A 16851-nucleotide genomic window follows, 5' to 3' on the forward strand; every position below is an offset into this window, starting at 1 on the left:
TCAATCCCTCCATTGCTCAGACAACTCCCTCCTCGTTTACCGGCTCAAGTTCAAATCTGACATACTGAATCAACAAAATATTGATTAGTGAGCTCAGGATTCCTCAGATATTGCTATATATTACTAAAGTGTGTTAGGTAGGTTTAAAGAATAAATTTTTTACATCATAAACAAATTAATATTGAGCATAGTGTTGTAGAAGGCGAAATGCAAAACATGTCATTTTAAGTGGGTCTACTGCAAAAACCGATAACTTAAAGGATATTTTTACAAACTAGCAAAATTAAGTATCCATAAATTGCCTTGCTTGCAGTTGTAAGTCGGGTTTGTCGCTAAGTTACAAACATATTGCTAAAGAATAAATTTTGTACATGAAAAACCATTAGGATAATTTTTATTTAATGTCTCTTGAGTGACATCCAAAAAAGGGTTTTTCCTATTCATTAATTCATTCTAGGTCCATTTTAGTTTGACTCGAGGAATTAAAACGCCATGCAACAAAAATAAGTTTAATACATCTGAAACGAACACCCAAAAATAAATACACAACAAAAGAATCAGTCGCTTTTTGATATTAGATCTTGATCGTCGATATGCTGGAATTAGAACTGGTCCGGAATATTTCCGTGGAATAGTGGTGAGCGTCGTAGACGGTGGGGAACAGTCTGAATCCCAAATTCTTACAGTATTCCGGATCGCATTTGGTAAGCATTTCGTACACGTGCTCTACAAATAACTGTCATGAGGTTCTTTAGCCCGTAACCGTCCTGAAACTTACCTTTACTGCCCGCTATGTAAACGGGAACGCTCAGCTTCATAAAGCTTTCGATAATACTTTTTAGCATCGTCACTCCCGAAGGATCGATGTAACTAACCGAAGAAAAGTCGAGTATCAGACACCTCAAGTCCGTGTTCACTTTGTGTTGCACCCTCTCGAGCTTGGTCGACAAGGACTTCTTCGACTTTTCTTCCGCCTGAAAAGACATCTGTCAAAATACCATCCCAGATTGTCCGGGTAAAATAAAGTTTAAACATAATTTCCTGCTTGACAGCTGGAGAAGGTAAACAAAATCTCTGGATTCATAATAATCGTAGTCCGGTCCGGACTTTAACTTTTCCTTTTGTTTTCTACGAAAATAGTCTGTCTAAATTGTAATAGTGAATTTGTTTGGAGACACTTAATATAAGAAAAAAACTTTTCTTGTTTGCTAAGGTTTAAATACGATTTCCTGCTTAACGCTATTGGCAGCTGGCTTGAGCTTTTGGTTCATAGAAAAATAGTCTGTCTAATAATTGATTATTCAAGTATTATTCAATTCAGTTATTCATTTTTCATGACAAACACCATGATATCATGATTGAATGAAGCTCAACGCAGGGCATTTCTTAAAAACCGTAGCAAACTATCATGAATTTTCATAAATCAAAAAGTTGTCGACAATTTTCTAAATCATCAAAAAATGAAAAACGTCGTGTTAGTATATTTCAGTTGACATAGCGAAGAAGTTGTCACGATTAAATATCAAAAATCGGACTCATAATGTACATATTGATTTTGCTTCATCTAGTTTATTACGGTGATTTTGTGCCAAAATTGGTGGTTCTTTAACTCCCAGTGCTCCAGTGTGTTTAGTAAGTTGTCAACGGAGTGTACCTTAAAATGGTTATCATCGCAAAGATTTAAAAAAGAGAAAATCTTTGGATTATATGTAAAGTAATTGATAATTGCTAGCAATTACAAATTGTTAACAAAATAAGGGTTTGTAAATTATTGGTCAGAAACTCATTATTTTATATTATTAGATAATAACTTATAAAGCAGTTTTCACCTTACATTTTTAAATATTATTAAGGAACACCCTGTATAATGTAGTTGCTGTTTAATGAACCAGTCCATAGTGCGTATTTCTCTTCGATCTTTGATTGATCTCTTGAGTAGTATTAAAAAAATTGTCATAACGCCTTCTTTGAAATTGAGAGTACTTTGAGTGGCCAAAGGTCGTAGGAAAAAAGGGGTCCTCGATTACATATTCGATTCATTCTAGACGCATTCTAGTTTTTTTTTGCTCCCAATAAATATTATGTCCTAAAGATTTTTCTCGCCACTGATAACTTCGTCGCTACCAATCATTGTTGTCAAGAAAATCGAATAATAATACCACTTCTGGGGTCGCTAAACGAGAGGCCGTGAACAGTTTCCGATAGCCCGAACATTCGCTTTTAGCCATAGAAACGACAATCGAATTTGATTCGACAAGCTTCGTGAGAAATCAGAGGCGGTCTACAAATGGTTCAGTAGAGGCAATTCACAGTGCGAAATATAAATAACGATTTTTTAAAGACATATTTTCGAAGAGTTATTTTTTTATGGGTTTTTATGTTCGCCTAAAGTTCGTAATAGTATATTATGCAACAAGTGTGATTTATTTGGGACGAGCGGAGCGAGTGTTTAATAAACGAAAATATCCGATTGCTCCCAAACCCGTGCGGTAAGATCAAGGAAATGTCCGATGTATCTCGGATTCGTGAAAACGAAACTGACGTGGTAAAATGACGCTTCCCGCACGCTAGATCGGTGTATAACTAGGTATTTTACAGAAGGGAGTAGAAAATAGTATATTATGCAACAGCATTTGAGTCACAAGTTTATTTGGCGAGAGCGGAGCAAGTGTTTAATAAACGAGTGAGTTAAAAAGTTTACCGAACGTGTTGCATACTATACTTTTTCTACGACCGTTAGTTTTTGAATGCATTGTTGTAAAATAACACGAATACATTCGCTGACATGACCGTCCGATATGACAAAATGTCAAATTCAAGCCGAGCGGTAAAATCTCCGAAAACACCATACTGCTCCCAAACCCGTGCGGTAATATCCCGGAAATGTCCGAAGGGGCTCGGATCCGTGGGACAAGAAACTCATATGGTAAAGTGTAATTAGTTATTTTACAGAACGGATTAGAAAAAAATAATTTTGGTAATAAGTCAATGTAATAATGATTGTTCAACCGCGCATTGCATTTTGAAGAAGGTTAATATTGGCAAGCAATTTTTTATTTTTACTATTTGTTTTTGTTTTTAACATCCTCTGCATTCCAATGACTAAAAAATCCCCCAGTGTTATAATTCACAAATTATTTTAACAGCCTGTATAAATAGGTAAATGAGTAAATATTGTTAAATTTATTGAGAGGACTTGTTATTTGTTTGGTTCCATTCACGCACTCACTACTCACCCTGTCTAAATATTTAGCGAGTTTTGCCCTGTAGATGACCTCTTTCTGCGGATTGACCCCCACCAAGCGTATCAGATCCGCTTTAAAGATAGATTTGGTGGCGAAGTTAAGTCCACCCGAGTAATGGAAAATTTTCATCCCTTTAATTTCTTTTGCCTGAAACCGATTGGTTAATTTAATTGTTACGCGTTCAAATCAAATCCTCCTACCCCTTTATATCTGGTTATGTCCAAGTAGAAGTCTGTGTTGGGCACTTCGCCCAGAAGGCAGGTGTACGGCCTAAAGCTAAGCACGAAAATGGTAAATAGCGACATCGCTATGCCGATACCTAATCCGATGTCGATCCCGATGAAAACCACAGACAAAAACGTCGTAGCCCAAACCAAAGCGTCGATCCTGCTCAGTTTCCAAAACTTGAGAAAATCGAGGGTCTGCAGCAACATGCCCTTGAGCGCGACGACTATAACGCTTGCTAGCACGGCCTGCAAATTGGTGTGAAATTTAGGGTCGTTTTGGAACGTGATAGACTGTACCTTTGGAAGTAATTCGAAGAACGGGCCAATCCACAACAACACCGCCAGCAATATGGCGCAGGACACTATAGAGGCTATTTGAGACACGCCACCGACAACCTGCTGTATCAGAGACCTTGAAAGGGACGCGCATACCGGCATGCAGGAGAAGAATGAGCCTACTATGTTGCCTGCGCCCTGCGGAAGATTCCAATTAAATTATTTAATGTGACAAGTTATGAACGCACTCACCATCGCTAGTAACTCTTGGTTGGCGTCGACCTCGTAATCCAATTTCTGGGCAAAAATTAAAGCCATGGACAAATTGATCGTGTAGGAGACGATCGCTATGGTGATGCCGTCCACCACCATGCTCGACATTAACCCAAACGGCGGAAGGTGGGGTTCGGGTATGCTAGAAGTGGACAAAATTAGAGGGCCCCTGCTCAATTATCTGCTTAAACAGTTCTTACCCTACTGGTATGTCCCCAACAACCTTGATTCCGTACGAGTCGACCAAATAACAGTATTTTGAAACCACCGTGCCTACCACGACGGCTACCAACTCCATAGGAAACGGAATTGGTGACTTCTTGGCGACTATAGGCTTCAAATAATCGTTATTGATCACTGACGTAAAAATCGTTACAGCCGATATAATCAAAGCGGCCACGTTTACTGAGGAGATTCTCTCGAATACGGCTATCATCGTCTAAAATGCGGGATCACTTAAATCAGCGTTCTCAAATCAACCGGCAACGATATAACTCACGTAAATGTTAACGAAGTTGCCTTTAAACTTGGGTATACTTAGACCTAACAGATCTTTTATCTGAGAAACCAGCACATGAATCGCCGCGCCAGTAGTAAACCCGCTCACCAACGTTTCGGACAATAATGCGCTCACGATGCCCAATCTCAGAACGTACATAGCGATCTAGAAAAACATCTTTATTATTCGGAGTAAGGCTTTGATGAATTTGGTTTTACTTGGAATAGTGCCACTATAAACGTTACTGCCGTAGCTACTTGTACCGGACTATAGCCAGTGGGTTCACCAGTCATAGTCCCATTACTAATCTCGGGAGAGTTGGCGAAGTAGCTGGGATCGCTGTGCTCGATCACAGCTTTTCCCGTCATCAAACAGGCTACGGAAAATGTTCCTGAAATGGGGAAAACTATTAACAGCAGAACAATTTGAATAGCACTAAAATTATACCCAACGAGTTATGCCGAGACGTTCCGAAGAAGAAATACACCAATACAGGAAAAAAAGCCATATAAATGCCGACGATTGCGGGCACATTTCCCAACATGGCGTAGGCCATTCCTGTAATAAAGATGGCATTAGGGAGAGGATGGGTCGGCATTGTGAGAAACGACCTTGCGGTATGTGCATAATGGCCACTGTAAATCCGGCAATTATGTCTGGCGCGATATCTTTCTTCCAGTTGTATTTGAAAATCCACTCGAACACGGGAAAAACGCTTACTATAAATTTCTTCGGTCGAAAGTTTTCCGACCATTCTTTGGCTGCATCTGAAAAATTAATGGGAACTTTAGACGTGAAACTGAGAGGGAAGAAAAGACAAACGCAGTAATTTCAAAATTTGCCATTGTAGGATTTTCAGTCAGCGGTGCCAAGCGACATCCTTGGTCTCTTTATACAAGCAGCGAAAAATTGCCATTTTGTTCTATAAAGTCTGAGTAAGGTTTTTACATTTTGTGTTCTTTCAGGTACATTAAACAATCTCATTTTATTATTAACTCCTTTGAACTCCTACATCCTGAATAACTGCCCGGTTTCATAAAATCGATTTTGCACGCCGCTGGTTCAAACTACGAAAAAATTGAAAATTTTCGCTGCCTTCCATTCACAAACCTTACATAAACCCTGTATGTCGAGACATGAGCAAAGAAATGTCAAAGTTACAGCTAGTCAAAATGAAGCAACTTCTTGAGTGTTCAACTTCTTAGTACACAATCAGCTATTGACTTAGTAGTAGTAGTAGTAAGTATATAAAGTAGTTGTTATGTTTAAATCAAAAATTAAATAGATAACCGATCAAACACACAAAGACACACACACACACACACACACACACACAGAGTAAGTTGTAGTGTTGTTGTATATTCCGAGTGTCACCGACAGGATTGGCAGAGTATTGAAAAGACACGACATCAAAACAATCTTTAAGCCTACAAAGAAGATCCAGCAGACCATCAGGTCAGCGAAGGACAAGAGGGGCTCACTTTCAGCTGCAGGAGTCTACCGCATTCCGTGTTCATGCGGAAAGGTCTACATCGGGACTACCAAGAGATCAATGGGAACGAGACTTACGGAGCATAAAGCAAGCTGCAGGCTAGGACATACAGAGAAGTCTGCAGTAGCTGAACACGCACTGGGCAGCGGGGAACACAGGATACACTTTGAGAGCTGTTACTAGCATCGGTCAACGGCTATCGCAACAGACTAGTCAGGGAAGCCATTGAGATACAAAAACACCCACACAATTTCAACCGAAAGGAGGAGACCCTTAGACTCAACCAAATCTGGAACCCGATCCTTAGGAACGCCCGAGCAGTACCGATCGATATCCCGAGACCAACCGAAGCGGAACAAGCCCCGCCCACCACCAATCGGCATAAATACAACCTGCGCAGGAGAAATCGTCAGTCTACGTCCATCGGAGATGGAAGGACCTCTGAAGAAGCTCGCCACTCGTGCTAGCGAAACGTTAGGAAGTAATTCCAATCGACGACGGCCTTTAAACCCGAATGAAGACAATAGCTTATCAACGGGCCGCGAAAGCCTTAACCAATTTGTAGTGTTGTGTTACTCTTTTGTATTCATTCTTTTTAAATAATGTGAATTTAATTTAAACATATTAAGCAATTTTTGTTTTTATTTTTTTAGTCAAAAAACAGTGCATAGCACATTTTTTCCATTGATATACAATAGAACTTCGTCTGAGAGAAAAATTGCTATATTCCACAATCGTCAACAGAAGAGAGTAAAATTTAACTCAAAAAAGGAGAGAAATCTGGCCTTTTTCCACACAAGTGTACAAAAATAAATTACATCGTTGTTCGGCAACGCCCGATTAGCTCTTTTATAAAACACGCGACCTTCGCGCAGCGGAGGGCATGGAGAATCCTTTCTTTATGTGTTGAACTTTACCATTATTTTTCTTACTTTCTTACTATTTTGAGTTAAATTTTAATCAATTAGTGTTATAATTTTCATTAGATACAGTTATTTGTGTGTCATAGCAAGGACACACGTTCGCGCATAAGTTTTGTGTACAACTGTGACATTTTTTTCGAAAAGGCGGAACTGTGCGACTAAATTTCAATTTAAATATTTGCACTCGCAATACGTATATGTATTATGTTTGTTTATCGGAAGACGTTTTGCATTTACACTACTCTTAGATCCTGGAGATAAAATTTATGATAAAACGTCGTGTGCATACCTGACGTAAGTCTAGGATACGAGCGCAAAGCAAATATGTATATTTTGAAACCCCAAATTAAAGCAGTAAACTAGACTTCGCTACCAATAAGATTTAAGAAGCGCGTTGGACGAAAAATAAATATTGGATATCAATGAGCTAGTACATTTCCCAGATATTGGAAAGCTTTAGAGAATCCTCTTATATCACATTTTTTTATTATTTCCAAAACCAAGTAGTTGATTTATTTCAAAGAGTTGAAAACGTACTCACTAACTTAAACTGATTTGTTATTGAACATAATTAAGCCAAAATGTTAGTGCAATAATGCATGCCAGAATTGAAAAAACGAAAAAATATTATCGTTTTTTGAGATCTGTTTTTTTTAAAAGGAAACAAGTAATTATAAATAAATTACCTTTTCGGTACTTGATACCTCACTGAAAAGTAATGCAATAATTTCAGTGTCTAATAAACCTTTGTTTTTTTTTTTTCGCTAAACCCTATAAATCTAACCTAGAGCTGGTGGATAAATTCTCAAACTCCACGCATTGGGGCCTTTTAACGCTGATGAAAATCGTTAAAATTCGGTCAGTCCATAACTCATGCATAGATTACTCTGAGAATAGTAGATTTCGACAGAACACCTGTCTGCGATTGATCTTCGAGTATATATCGAAGGATCTAGTTGGGTTAATATAGAATAAACATGAACGACATGTGCAACCAATTTCTTTTTTCTTTCATCCTATAGCTCATTTAAACGTGCCTCTTTTACTTAAATAAAGTTCTATTTAATTTTTTAAACTTAAATTATTCTTATTCAACTTCATGACAATATGATGTTCTCCTGTGGTCGAAATCTTGGTCCTGGACTTTCTAAGCTTAAGGCACGTTTGTTGCATTTTTAGACACTTTCTTCTCTTTCTATAGGCGATATACGAAAACTAATGTTGATGTCCGAAGCTCAATTTTGATAAAACACTTAATAACAAAAAAAATGAACATGGTTATCTAGTACCGTTTCATGTTCATTTAAAAAAAAAATGCGTTTCAATGAAAACATTTCCAAAGCAACTTTTGACGCAAGAAGTGGGCAAAAAGCTATACACGAACTCCCTATGGGTCACAAGAAATAATAGCGTCAGAGGCCGTTAAAAGTACTTTTGCGTCAACATGAAAATTAAAGACACCGACAAGACTCGCAAAAACTAACGTTAGCTAAAAGTTAAGGGAAACACATACATGGCCAACAGTACTAGAAAAGTGTAATGGTGCAAGTGGACACTAGAAAAATGAAACTGAAACGTAGCACCTCCAACGAAAATCAGAATTTGGACACACCTTATTCTTCTGTATTATGGTAGTACTGTCCAAAGCCTACTTTTTCAAAGTTCAAACCAAGAAAGCTCGAGCAAAATATCAAATTCGTTATATTTTTGGAAAGACAACATTAAGTTCTTTTTAATTATGCAAAAATATATAGGAAATTGAATTTTCGGTTTATAAGTAGAAAATTAGTGGTAAAAATATTATGCTTAAGCTATCAAAGTCAATGTTTTCATAGAAACTCACTTTACATAACAAAAACATTACATCGATTTTTTTAAAATGCCCGTTTTAGAAAAACATCTAACTCTGGAACAAAAACAGACATCCATGTGCGGTTTTTACCATTATGTTTTTTTATGAAAATCGAACTCCAAATATCTATATTAGTTTTCGTTTATCTCCAACCTCCAACGAAAATCAGAATTTGGACACACCTTTTTCTTCTGTATTATGATAGTACTGTCCAAAGCCTACTTTTTCAAAGTTCAAACCAAGAAAGCTCGAGCAAAATATCAAATTCGTTATATTTTTGGAAAGACAACTTTAAGTTCTTTTTAATTATGCAAAAATATATAGGAAATTGAATTTTCGGTTGATAAGTAGAAAATTAGTGGTAAAAATATGCTTAAGCTATCAAAGTCAATGTTTTCATAGAAACTCACTTTACATAACAAAAACATTACATCGTTTTTTTTAAAATGCCCGTTTTGGGAAAACATCTAACTCTGGAACAAAAACAGACATCCATGTGCGGTTTTTACAATTATGTTTTTTTTATGAAAATCGAACTTCAAATATCTATATTAGTTTTCGTCTCTCCTTTAGCATAAGGAGTTTCGCTTTGAAAGTGTTCAATTTGGTCACCCTGCGTAGGTGCATTAACTAATTTTGAAGTCAATCATTTTGACTGACAATATTTTGAATAATTTTTGCCTTAGCTTTGATAATGAACTCACTCGCTTTTTTCGGTTTTTCGTAATAGAAATCTTCCCTCAGTTTCCTATGCTCATAGTACGGCCTGTCTATGCGTATGTGGCAGTCTTCTGCTTCCATGCTCCCGAGCCACCAAACGACAACACTACCTGGTCGCACACAAACAACTACGGTAATGTTAAAACCGTTATGTGCCTTTACAATTTAACTAAATCACAAAATGTTATTGTGATAACTTTTAGCGCGGCAGATGCGCATATCGTTTCGAACAGGTTCGAAACGAAATATGGGACCTGAAAAGATTAAATTTCCCAAACCAACCGCGAACGGGCACTCGCGGGACCGTATCGGCGCGGCTAGAAAAAAGTGCGCGGCTTTAATTAATTATGCTTTTATTGAATTGTAATTTATTAGGAGTCGTAAAATTGTGTCGACTGAGCGTAAAATGCTGTCGAATTATTTTTTAGTCGCGCTATTTGATTAAAAGGCATATGTTCTGAATCGTTATTACGGTTTAAGGTTTGCACAACCTTAACCCTGTTCACTCGGCCGCAGATTTGGCGTCAATATGAAATTATCGGTATAATTTCTAAGGTTGCAATCAAGTTGGAAAATATTTGTATTTAATTGCCTACAGGGTGTGCATAACTATTAGTGGTAAACATGGTAAAACTAATACACCTTAAGCGTCTCTGACATGTTTGTACAGGAGGGAATGATCTTCCGAAGAAGCGCCTTTTTTTTAATGCACATTTCCACACACATCTCGTTTTTTTTTCTGAAAATGTAATGGAGTCGGCGAGCATTTTGAAAATATGCCACAGCCAAACTGGCAATTGTCAAATTCACTGTGGAAACGTAGTGATGAAAGCGAAGTTTGACTTTAGAGAGTGTTGTGTTTTAGCCAAGCAAATGTGGTTAGTGTGAAATTATGTTATCGTTCGTTAAAAAAAGTAAACGAAAACGAACCTAAAAACTTTAGTCGCGAGTTCGTTTAATACGAGCGGAGCACAGTCGAGGGATTGTTTAATAAAAGAGTATCTGAAGAAGTTTATACACGTGTTGCATACTATACTTTTTCTACGACCATTAGTTTTTGGGTATGCTCTGATTTTAAAATTTACTGAAAAGCTGTGACTAAACAGACGGAAACACTCGAAGTAGCTCACGGAAATGCTCACGTATTAATAGTGAAACTTTGCCCTTTGTATACACGATCTTTGCTTCGAAAAAAAAAAGCAGAAAATACTCGATAATATATAGGCGCAGTGACGAGTAATTCAAGTAAAGATTGATATTTCAATAGATAAGGAAATTATAATATATGATTTTTGAGTACCTGGCTGGGTACTTTTGTTGAAATATGATAATGTCTTTGTACGTATTTCGGATGATTCTTATTGAAACGGTTATCATTTATTAAAGTACGGTCTGTTTACGCGTTTTTTAATTAAATTGGTGTTACCTATGTATTATACAGGGTTATTTACGTTTAGTTTCCTACTAAAAAATCTTTTTCGAAATTTCTAGGTGACAATCTATATATACTTTAGAAATTTGTTCTCATTCTCGTACAATATAAAATTTGTTAACCCATCTCCTACAATACTTATTTTGACGCACGAGAAGAAAAAAATATGAATACTGAAAAATGACTATTATCTTAGAAGCAAAAAGTTTTTCAGAAGGAAAAACTACGGAATTAAATAACCAACATATCTAAAATTATCAACTTGCCCTTTTGAATATGTTTTTTTAACAACAAAACTACGGGATTTTATGAGAAAAATTTAATTTAGAGTGAGATGGTAATAATGGGGATTGTATTCTTTTGTCTATGCACATTATACTAATAACAGATACGTACAAAAATGGCAGCTAGTTAGTCGACGTACTCTAACTATTTTATAATTAACATGAAAGCTTTAAGAAGTTATTACAAATATTTAATTGTATAGACATAAAAAAGATAAAGCATGTGTACTTTCAATTTAATCGTTTATCTTTCTTTAAACTAAGTGGTTGTGATATATATTGCCTATTTTTGACGGTGACAATATTTTTTATCACGCGGTAGCTATTCCAGGTTAGATCGAGGTATGGTCTGTTCATAGATATAAGAATAGAACCAATGCTTTTGAACGGATTATCCAAGGGTTGTCATAACATACAATGCAACAAGATTATTATTACTAATTAAGATAATTATTAATAATCCGTTCAAAAGCAATTGGTCACTTTCTTATATCTATGAACTGGCAATAACCGGATGACAAACACAATAAAAAGATCTAGAAACTATGGAATTTAAACACGTATTTTTACATTTTTACAGCGTGCTTTGATATTGACTCTTGATCCAGCTCTCCTAGCTCTGTGATAAGAATAAGTGAGTTGACAGAAGATTTATAAAATTGAAAAATGATTTTACGACCATCATTTATAACACAGTATTTTCTCAAAATATGCCCAGAACTCGTAAAATGTTTTGCGAAAACGAATGAAGTATGAGGAAATCGCTATTTGAAAAAATAATGTTACCTAATAGCTATCTATATGTTCTGACTATCCATGCTTGTTGCGATGAAATCGAATTTTTCGAAAGCATACGCGCTTGGCAACGAAACATATCTCGGCAACGGGAGGTCCTAGGGAACCACCATTGGTACAGAAATGACCAGCATGGATTTTTTTTTGTTTTTGTGTTCTCCGTTCTCTGTCGACGGTCCATAGGAACGCGAAAAATTTCCAAACAGTTTGAGCCAAAGTATTAAAATTTGACTTCTTTTAAATAGCCCAGGAGACACATTAGCCAATACAAAATAATCCCGATCAAATACCGGCGTCCATCTTTTTTTCTCGATTTTCGTATATCGTGTCCGAAAATTAAAGCTCTCGACTTAAAATTTGGCGCACCTTGGTCCCCTAACGGAACCTATTGAAACTGGGTGCGCGAAGAGGTCGGCGATTAATTAAAAAAAAATAAAAACCGCTTTTGCAATGGTAAATTTCTTGAATAACAAAATTCTTAAACGAGAAGACGCCCGAGATCCAAATCTAAAAATTATTGAGAATAAGGTTTTTTTTTAATGTACAGGGTGCTTCGGCAATTTGCAAATAAATAGAAAATGGGTGCTTCCTTTACAGATAATTGGATATAAATAGAAGACTATATATCAGCTGTCAGTTTATATTACACGGCCATACCGAGAATATGAACAGCTAAAATTTTTGTATTTGACTATTTCACATATTGTACAGTATAATAGTTGTCTTAACTTTACAGCTGTCGACTTCAGATTTGGCAGGGAAGTAGAAGCCCATACCCACCATTAAACTTTAAAAGTTAAGCGCAATCAACAGTCGCTAAGTATTTTTTAAAAATTTTAGAAATTTTTTTTGGGTTATTTTTGATTCTAGAAAAAAAATTCTCGAAAACTATTTAGCTGATCAGCAAAATTCTTCAACTGGAAAAAATTATTAGCCATAAATTAAAATTCGTGAAAAATATCGTCGAGGACTGCAACTTTTGTATTTACGGTTTTCGTATAACACATACGCTGCATCCATATGAAAATCAGGATTTCTCGAGCTCAATCTATATGCGATAACGTCATTAAGTATTACAGCATAGTGCATAGTTTCAGAAAAAAAATATTTTCTCGAAAACCATTTACTCTATTGAAAAAATACATATACCAGGAACAGTGGGAGAACCATGGCTTCCATTACTTTTACATCGGACATTTTTTAGATTATCTACAACTACAAGGTGTGTCCATTATGGGTACAAAAAAAGAAAGAGATTCTGAAAATTGCCGTTTTCGTAAGTAAATTATTAGCAATAAATGAAAAACTATAAAGCATGGGATAATTTAGTGCCGTAAATTGTGTCGAGAGAGACTTTAAGGTTTCGTTTATCATACAAGGTGCGCGAGATATTTGGAAATATTCAATATTGTAAATGGCTATTATTTGTACAAATTTTTATATTTACCAAAGGTTGCCGTAACTTTGAAGTTGAGCGAGACGTGATAAATACTTTATACAGGGTGCATCCACAATAAAATTACACAGATTTTGCGGAAAGTTACGGACCACAATAGACAAACACGACAAGAAACCGTGAAGCGTCTTTTAAATACGATATTTCGAAAGCAATCTTGTTTTATATTGCCTTTAGCTTTTTTTAAACAGTTTATGGGGGGCTTATGGATGCACTTTAATGGCACGGTATTTTCGTGATTGACCACAAAATAATAAACAATAAAACAGTACTAAAGTTTCATTTAATGCAAAATTACAGCCTTAAGTTATCACGCTTATTTTTTGTTTGTGTATGATTAATACATAATACTAAGGAAATGCTAAATTATTAATTAATTAAGTAACTAATTAAGAATATTTGATGCAATTTTTTTTTAATAAGGCTCTTATATTGAACAAAACTGATATCCCAAAGTAACATTTTGTCACCAGCATTTCCATTGACATTCGCCTACACATCTGCGTTAAACCACACATTAAAAAGGAATGGAGATTTACAACCATGTACCATGATAGGACCAGTTCTAATAATTCAGCCTAAATGTTTAAATTACATTTGCTAATAAATAATGTCTTCTTTAATAGATTCAAATAAAAACTTCACAACACCTCCTGCCATTTTACTACCATAGTGACCTTTCCAAAACATAGTATCTCGACCTTCATGACCAAAAACAATTTTAGCTATATCTGCCCTATAATCCCGGACTTCAATTTCCACCTAAAAAGAAACAGTTTCCATATTCAATGTTTAGCTAAATATTTTCTAACAATTTTTTGATTAGGACTGTACATATTTACCCATTCTTCTTTACCTTGCTCCAATGCATTCGTTCCCACTGTTGCGCTGATTCTCTTTTTGTTACATAAGTGTATGGCAAATTAGGAGGTTGTGCCTCATTATCATTTCTAAATGCATATGGTATACGTCTCTCCTCATGAAACTTGATTCGATCATATTCAGAACAACATCTGATTGAAAGCTGATATAAACAGCCACAATCATAACGTGCAGCCCACCACTCACTTACATAGAGTATGGGTTTATACTTAAATAGTATATAACGAAGCAGCCTTTTCTTCATCAATGAAATCTCCTAAAAATATAAATATTATCTGTTGAAAAGATAATAATGTTGGAAGCTCACTTGTATTTTAAAGCACAAATTATAAGATGTGGAGAAGCAACTTGTATGCCCATAGAATTCTGGAGTATCAAGTGGCAGAGGATCTGCATATTCAGGCAGGTCTTCTATCTTAAAATGGTGACCACCATTTTCTACAATTTGCCAATGATCAAATCGCTCTTGACCATTTCCATTTTTCAACAAATTTTTAAAATTGTCAGTGGCAAAATAACAATAAAAAACATACCACGGCAGATGAGCCGCTCTTCTGGGATACTCTCTCCTGTTATAGAACACCTGCCAAAATGACGTCGACTTTATGATGTTACACCACCACTTACACACCAGTGAGCAAGTAGACAATAGCTCATCAGCTTCAAGGAATGACAAAATGTGAGACACCACTTCTAATGGTACGTAAACGTCATTAAAACACAAACCGTTCAACAACCCTTCCACGGGGAATTGATCGTGGAATTTGAAATACTCCATGCTATTATCCTTCAAACCTAACCCACTTTTTATATTTTTTAACGATTTTGCCAAGAAATCCATGTAATTTTTTTATTTAGCACGATTTTATTGTGCAAATTCGTGTTCACTGTCAAATTCATGTCATAATATGGCTAGCGTAATTTACTTTAATGATTTTTGACATTTCGGTATTTATTAGGCGATGATTTTGACATATAGTAAGTACGTTATTGTGCAACAAGTGTTAAAAGAATTCTCGTACAACAGTACATGTTTTACACGATACTTTTTCTACAAAATAAAATGTGGTTTTAAAGATTTGTTTCTACTCCCGTCTGTAAAATATAGTGTCACTTTACTACGTGTTTTATTTTCCACGGATCCGAGCCACTTCGGACATTTCCGGGATTTTACTGCATGGGTTTGGGAGCAATCGGATGATTTCGGAGATATTTCCCACGCCTTCAATTTGACGTTTGTCAATTCTGATGGCCATGTCAGTGAATGTATTCGTGTTGTTTGGCGAAAATGTACCCAAAAACTAACGGTCGAAAAAAAGTATAGTATGCAACACGTTCGGTAAACTTTTTAAGCCAAATTAGCTGGTGAATCAAATGCCGTTTACCGCACTTGTTGCGTACTATTTTTATTCCCTTCATGTGCACGTCACTCGGTGATTATATTTCTGTTCATTTGCAAAAATGGTAATGTACTAACAGTAGTTTAGTACACTTTGTTAGACAATTTCATAGTTGTCATGAAAAAGTTTGTCATGTAGCTTACTTTATTTTTTTATTTTATTATTTATTTATTAAATTAAGTGAAGTAAGTCTTTTTAAGTTTAAGTACAAATATACTATTAATATATGACAAAATTATTTTTTTTTTGCTTCACCAACACTTTTTATATAGTTATAAGTTCGAATACAGCTATATCATAGGGATCTTTATACTTTAAAAGTTTTTTAAAAAATTAGTTGTTAAGTCACATGCACTACGTGTATTATCTAGATTTTTTGTTTAAACTGTCTGTACACCGTTTTATTGCAGCAACGATAGGAGCAATTTTTTTATGATTTGGCTCACATGTATGTCCCACTCAAGTTTATTCATTAAGATTAGTATTAAGTATAATTTTGTACTTCTTTCAGTTTAACATTGTTCAGGACCAAGTTTATATCAGTTTTGTTTATTTCTTTGTTTGATGATCATATATAGCGACTTATTTGTATGTATAGATAACTTATCCTCATTTGCACATTTTTCTAGTTCTTGTGTCTTTGTAACTGACAGAACTAATACTGTGTCGTCAGCGAAAACTAAATATCTTGCTGTTAGTCACAAGTATTGAAGGTTTTGTATATACAGTATATGCTGAAGAGGTCAAAGGACTGACCCTTGAGAACACTTACAGTAAGTGACCTTTTTTTACTTTTGGATTTGTTTATTTGTATGTAGTATTTGCGATCTTTGGAGTATGTTTGTAGAAGTTTTCGTGTAACACCTCTGAAGCCCATTTTTTGAAATTTATGAAGCATTATGTCAATGTCGACTGTGTTGAATGCTTTTTGCAAATCGATGAATATTGTTAACATATACTTATTTTTGTTAAGTTGTCCTGATCTATGCTCTAATAAGTCTGCTGAGGCGCCTAAAGTACTGCTGTTTTTTGGAAACCATATTAATATGGGTATTGTTTTTCTATAAATGTTACTAACATTATTTAAGTTACTTT

At 35.5% G+C, this 16851-nt stretch overlaps 2 protein-coding genes across 6 annotated transcripts; both read right to left on the bottom strand.

Annotated features, from left to right (window-relative positions):
* Positions 1–364: 364 nt before the first annotated feature.
* Positions 365–9697, bottom strand: LOC132700692 (prestin-like). 2 transcript variants are annotated; one of them, XM_060668179.1, is made up of 12 exons: positions 9492–9697; positions 5129–5287; positions 4968–5078; positions 4739–4911; positions 4521–4685; positions 4222–4460; positions 4001–4163; positions 3770–3946; positions 3446–3718; positions 3237–3392; positions 779–974; positions 365–726 (listed from the first exon to the last, which is right to left on the bottom strand). In XM_060668179.1, the coding sequence occupies exons 1-12, from the start codon at positions 9586–9588 to the stop codon at positions 575–577; spliced, it is 2061 nt and encodes a 686-aa protein (XP_060524162.1). In that variant the 5' UTR covers positions 9589–9697; the 3' UTR covers positions 365–574. The 2 variants fall into 2 exon arrangements, with proteins under 2 accessions (XP_060524162.1, XP_060524163.1); XM_060668180.1 differs by having other exon boundaries at positions 366–726; positions 5132–5287; positions 9492–9696.
* A 4053-nt stretch (positions 9698–13750) lies between these two features.
* LOC132700430 (F-box only protein 6-like) lies at positions 13751–16523 on the bottom strand. Of its 4 annotated transcripts, XM_060667748.1 has the most exons (5): positions 14988–16521; positions 14890–14939; positions 14664–14794; positions 14331–14612; positions 13751–14236 (listed from the first exon to the last, which is right to left on the bottom strand). In XM_060667748.1, the coding sequence occupies exons 1-5, from the start codon at positions 15011–15013 to the stop codon at positions 14075–14077; spliced, it is 651 nt and encodes a 216-aa protein (XP_060523731.1). In that variant the 5' UTR covers positions 15014–16521; the 3' UTR covers positions 13751–14074. The 4 variants fall into 4 exon arrangements, with proteins under 4 accessions (XP_060523731.1, XP_060523729.1, XP_060523730.1 ...); XM_060667746.1 differs by having other exon boundaries at positions 14664–14939; positions 14988–16522; XM_060667747.1 differs by having other exon boundaries at positions 14317–14612; positions 14664–16523.
* Positions 16524–16851: the final 328 nt, after the last annotated feature.

The sequence above is a fragment of the Cylas formicarius genome, unplaced genomic scaffold (assembly GCF_029955315.1).
Source record: "Cylas formicarius isolate icCylForm1 unplaced genomic scaffold, icCylForm1.1 PGA_scaffold_4__25_contigs__length_36172078, whole genome shotgun sequence".
Lineage (NCBI taxonomy): Eukaryota > Metazoa > Arthropoda > Insecta > Coleoptera > Brentidae > Cylas > Cylas formicarius.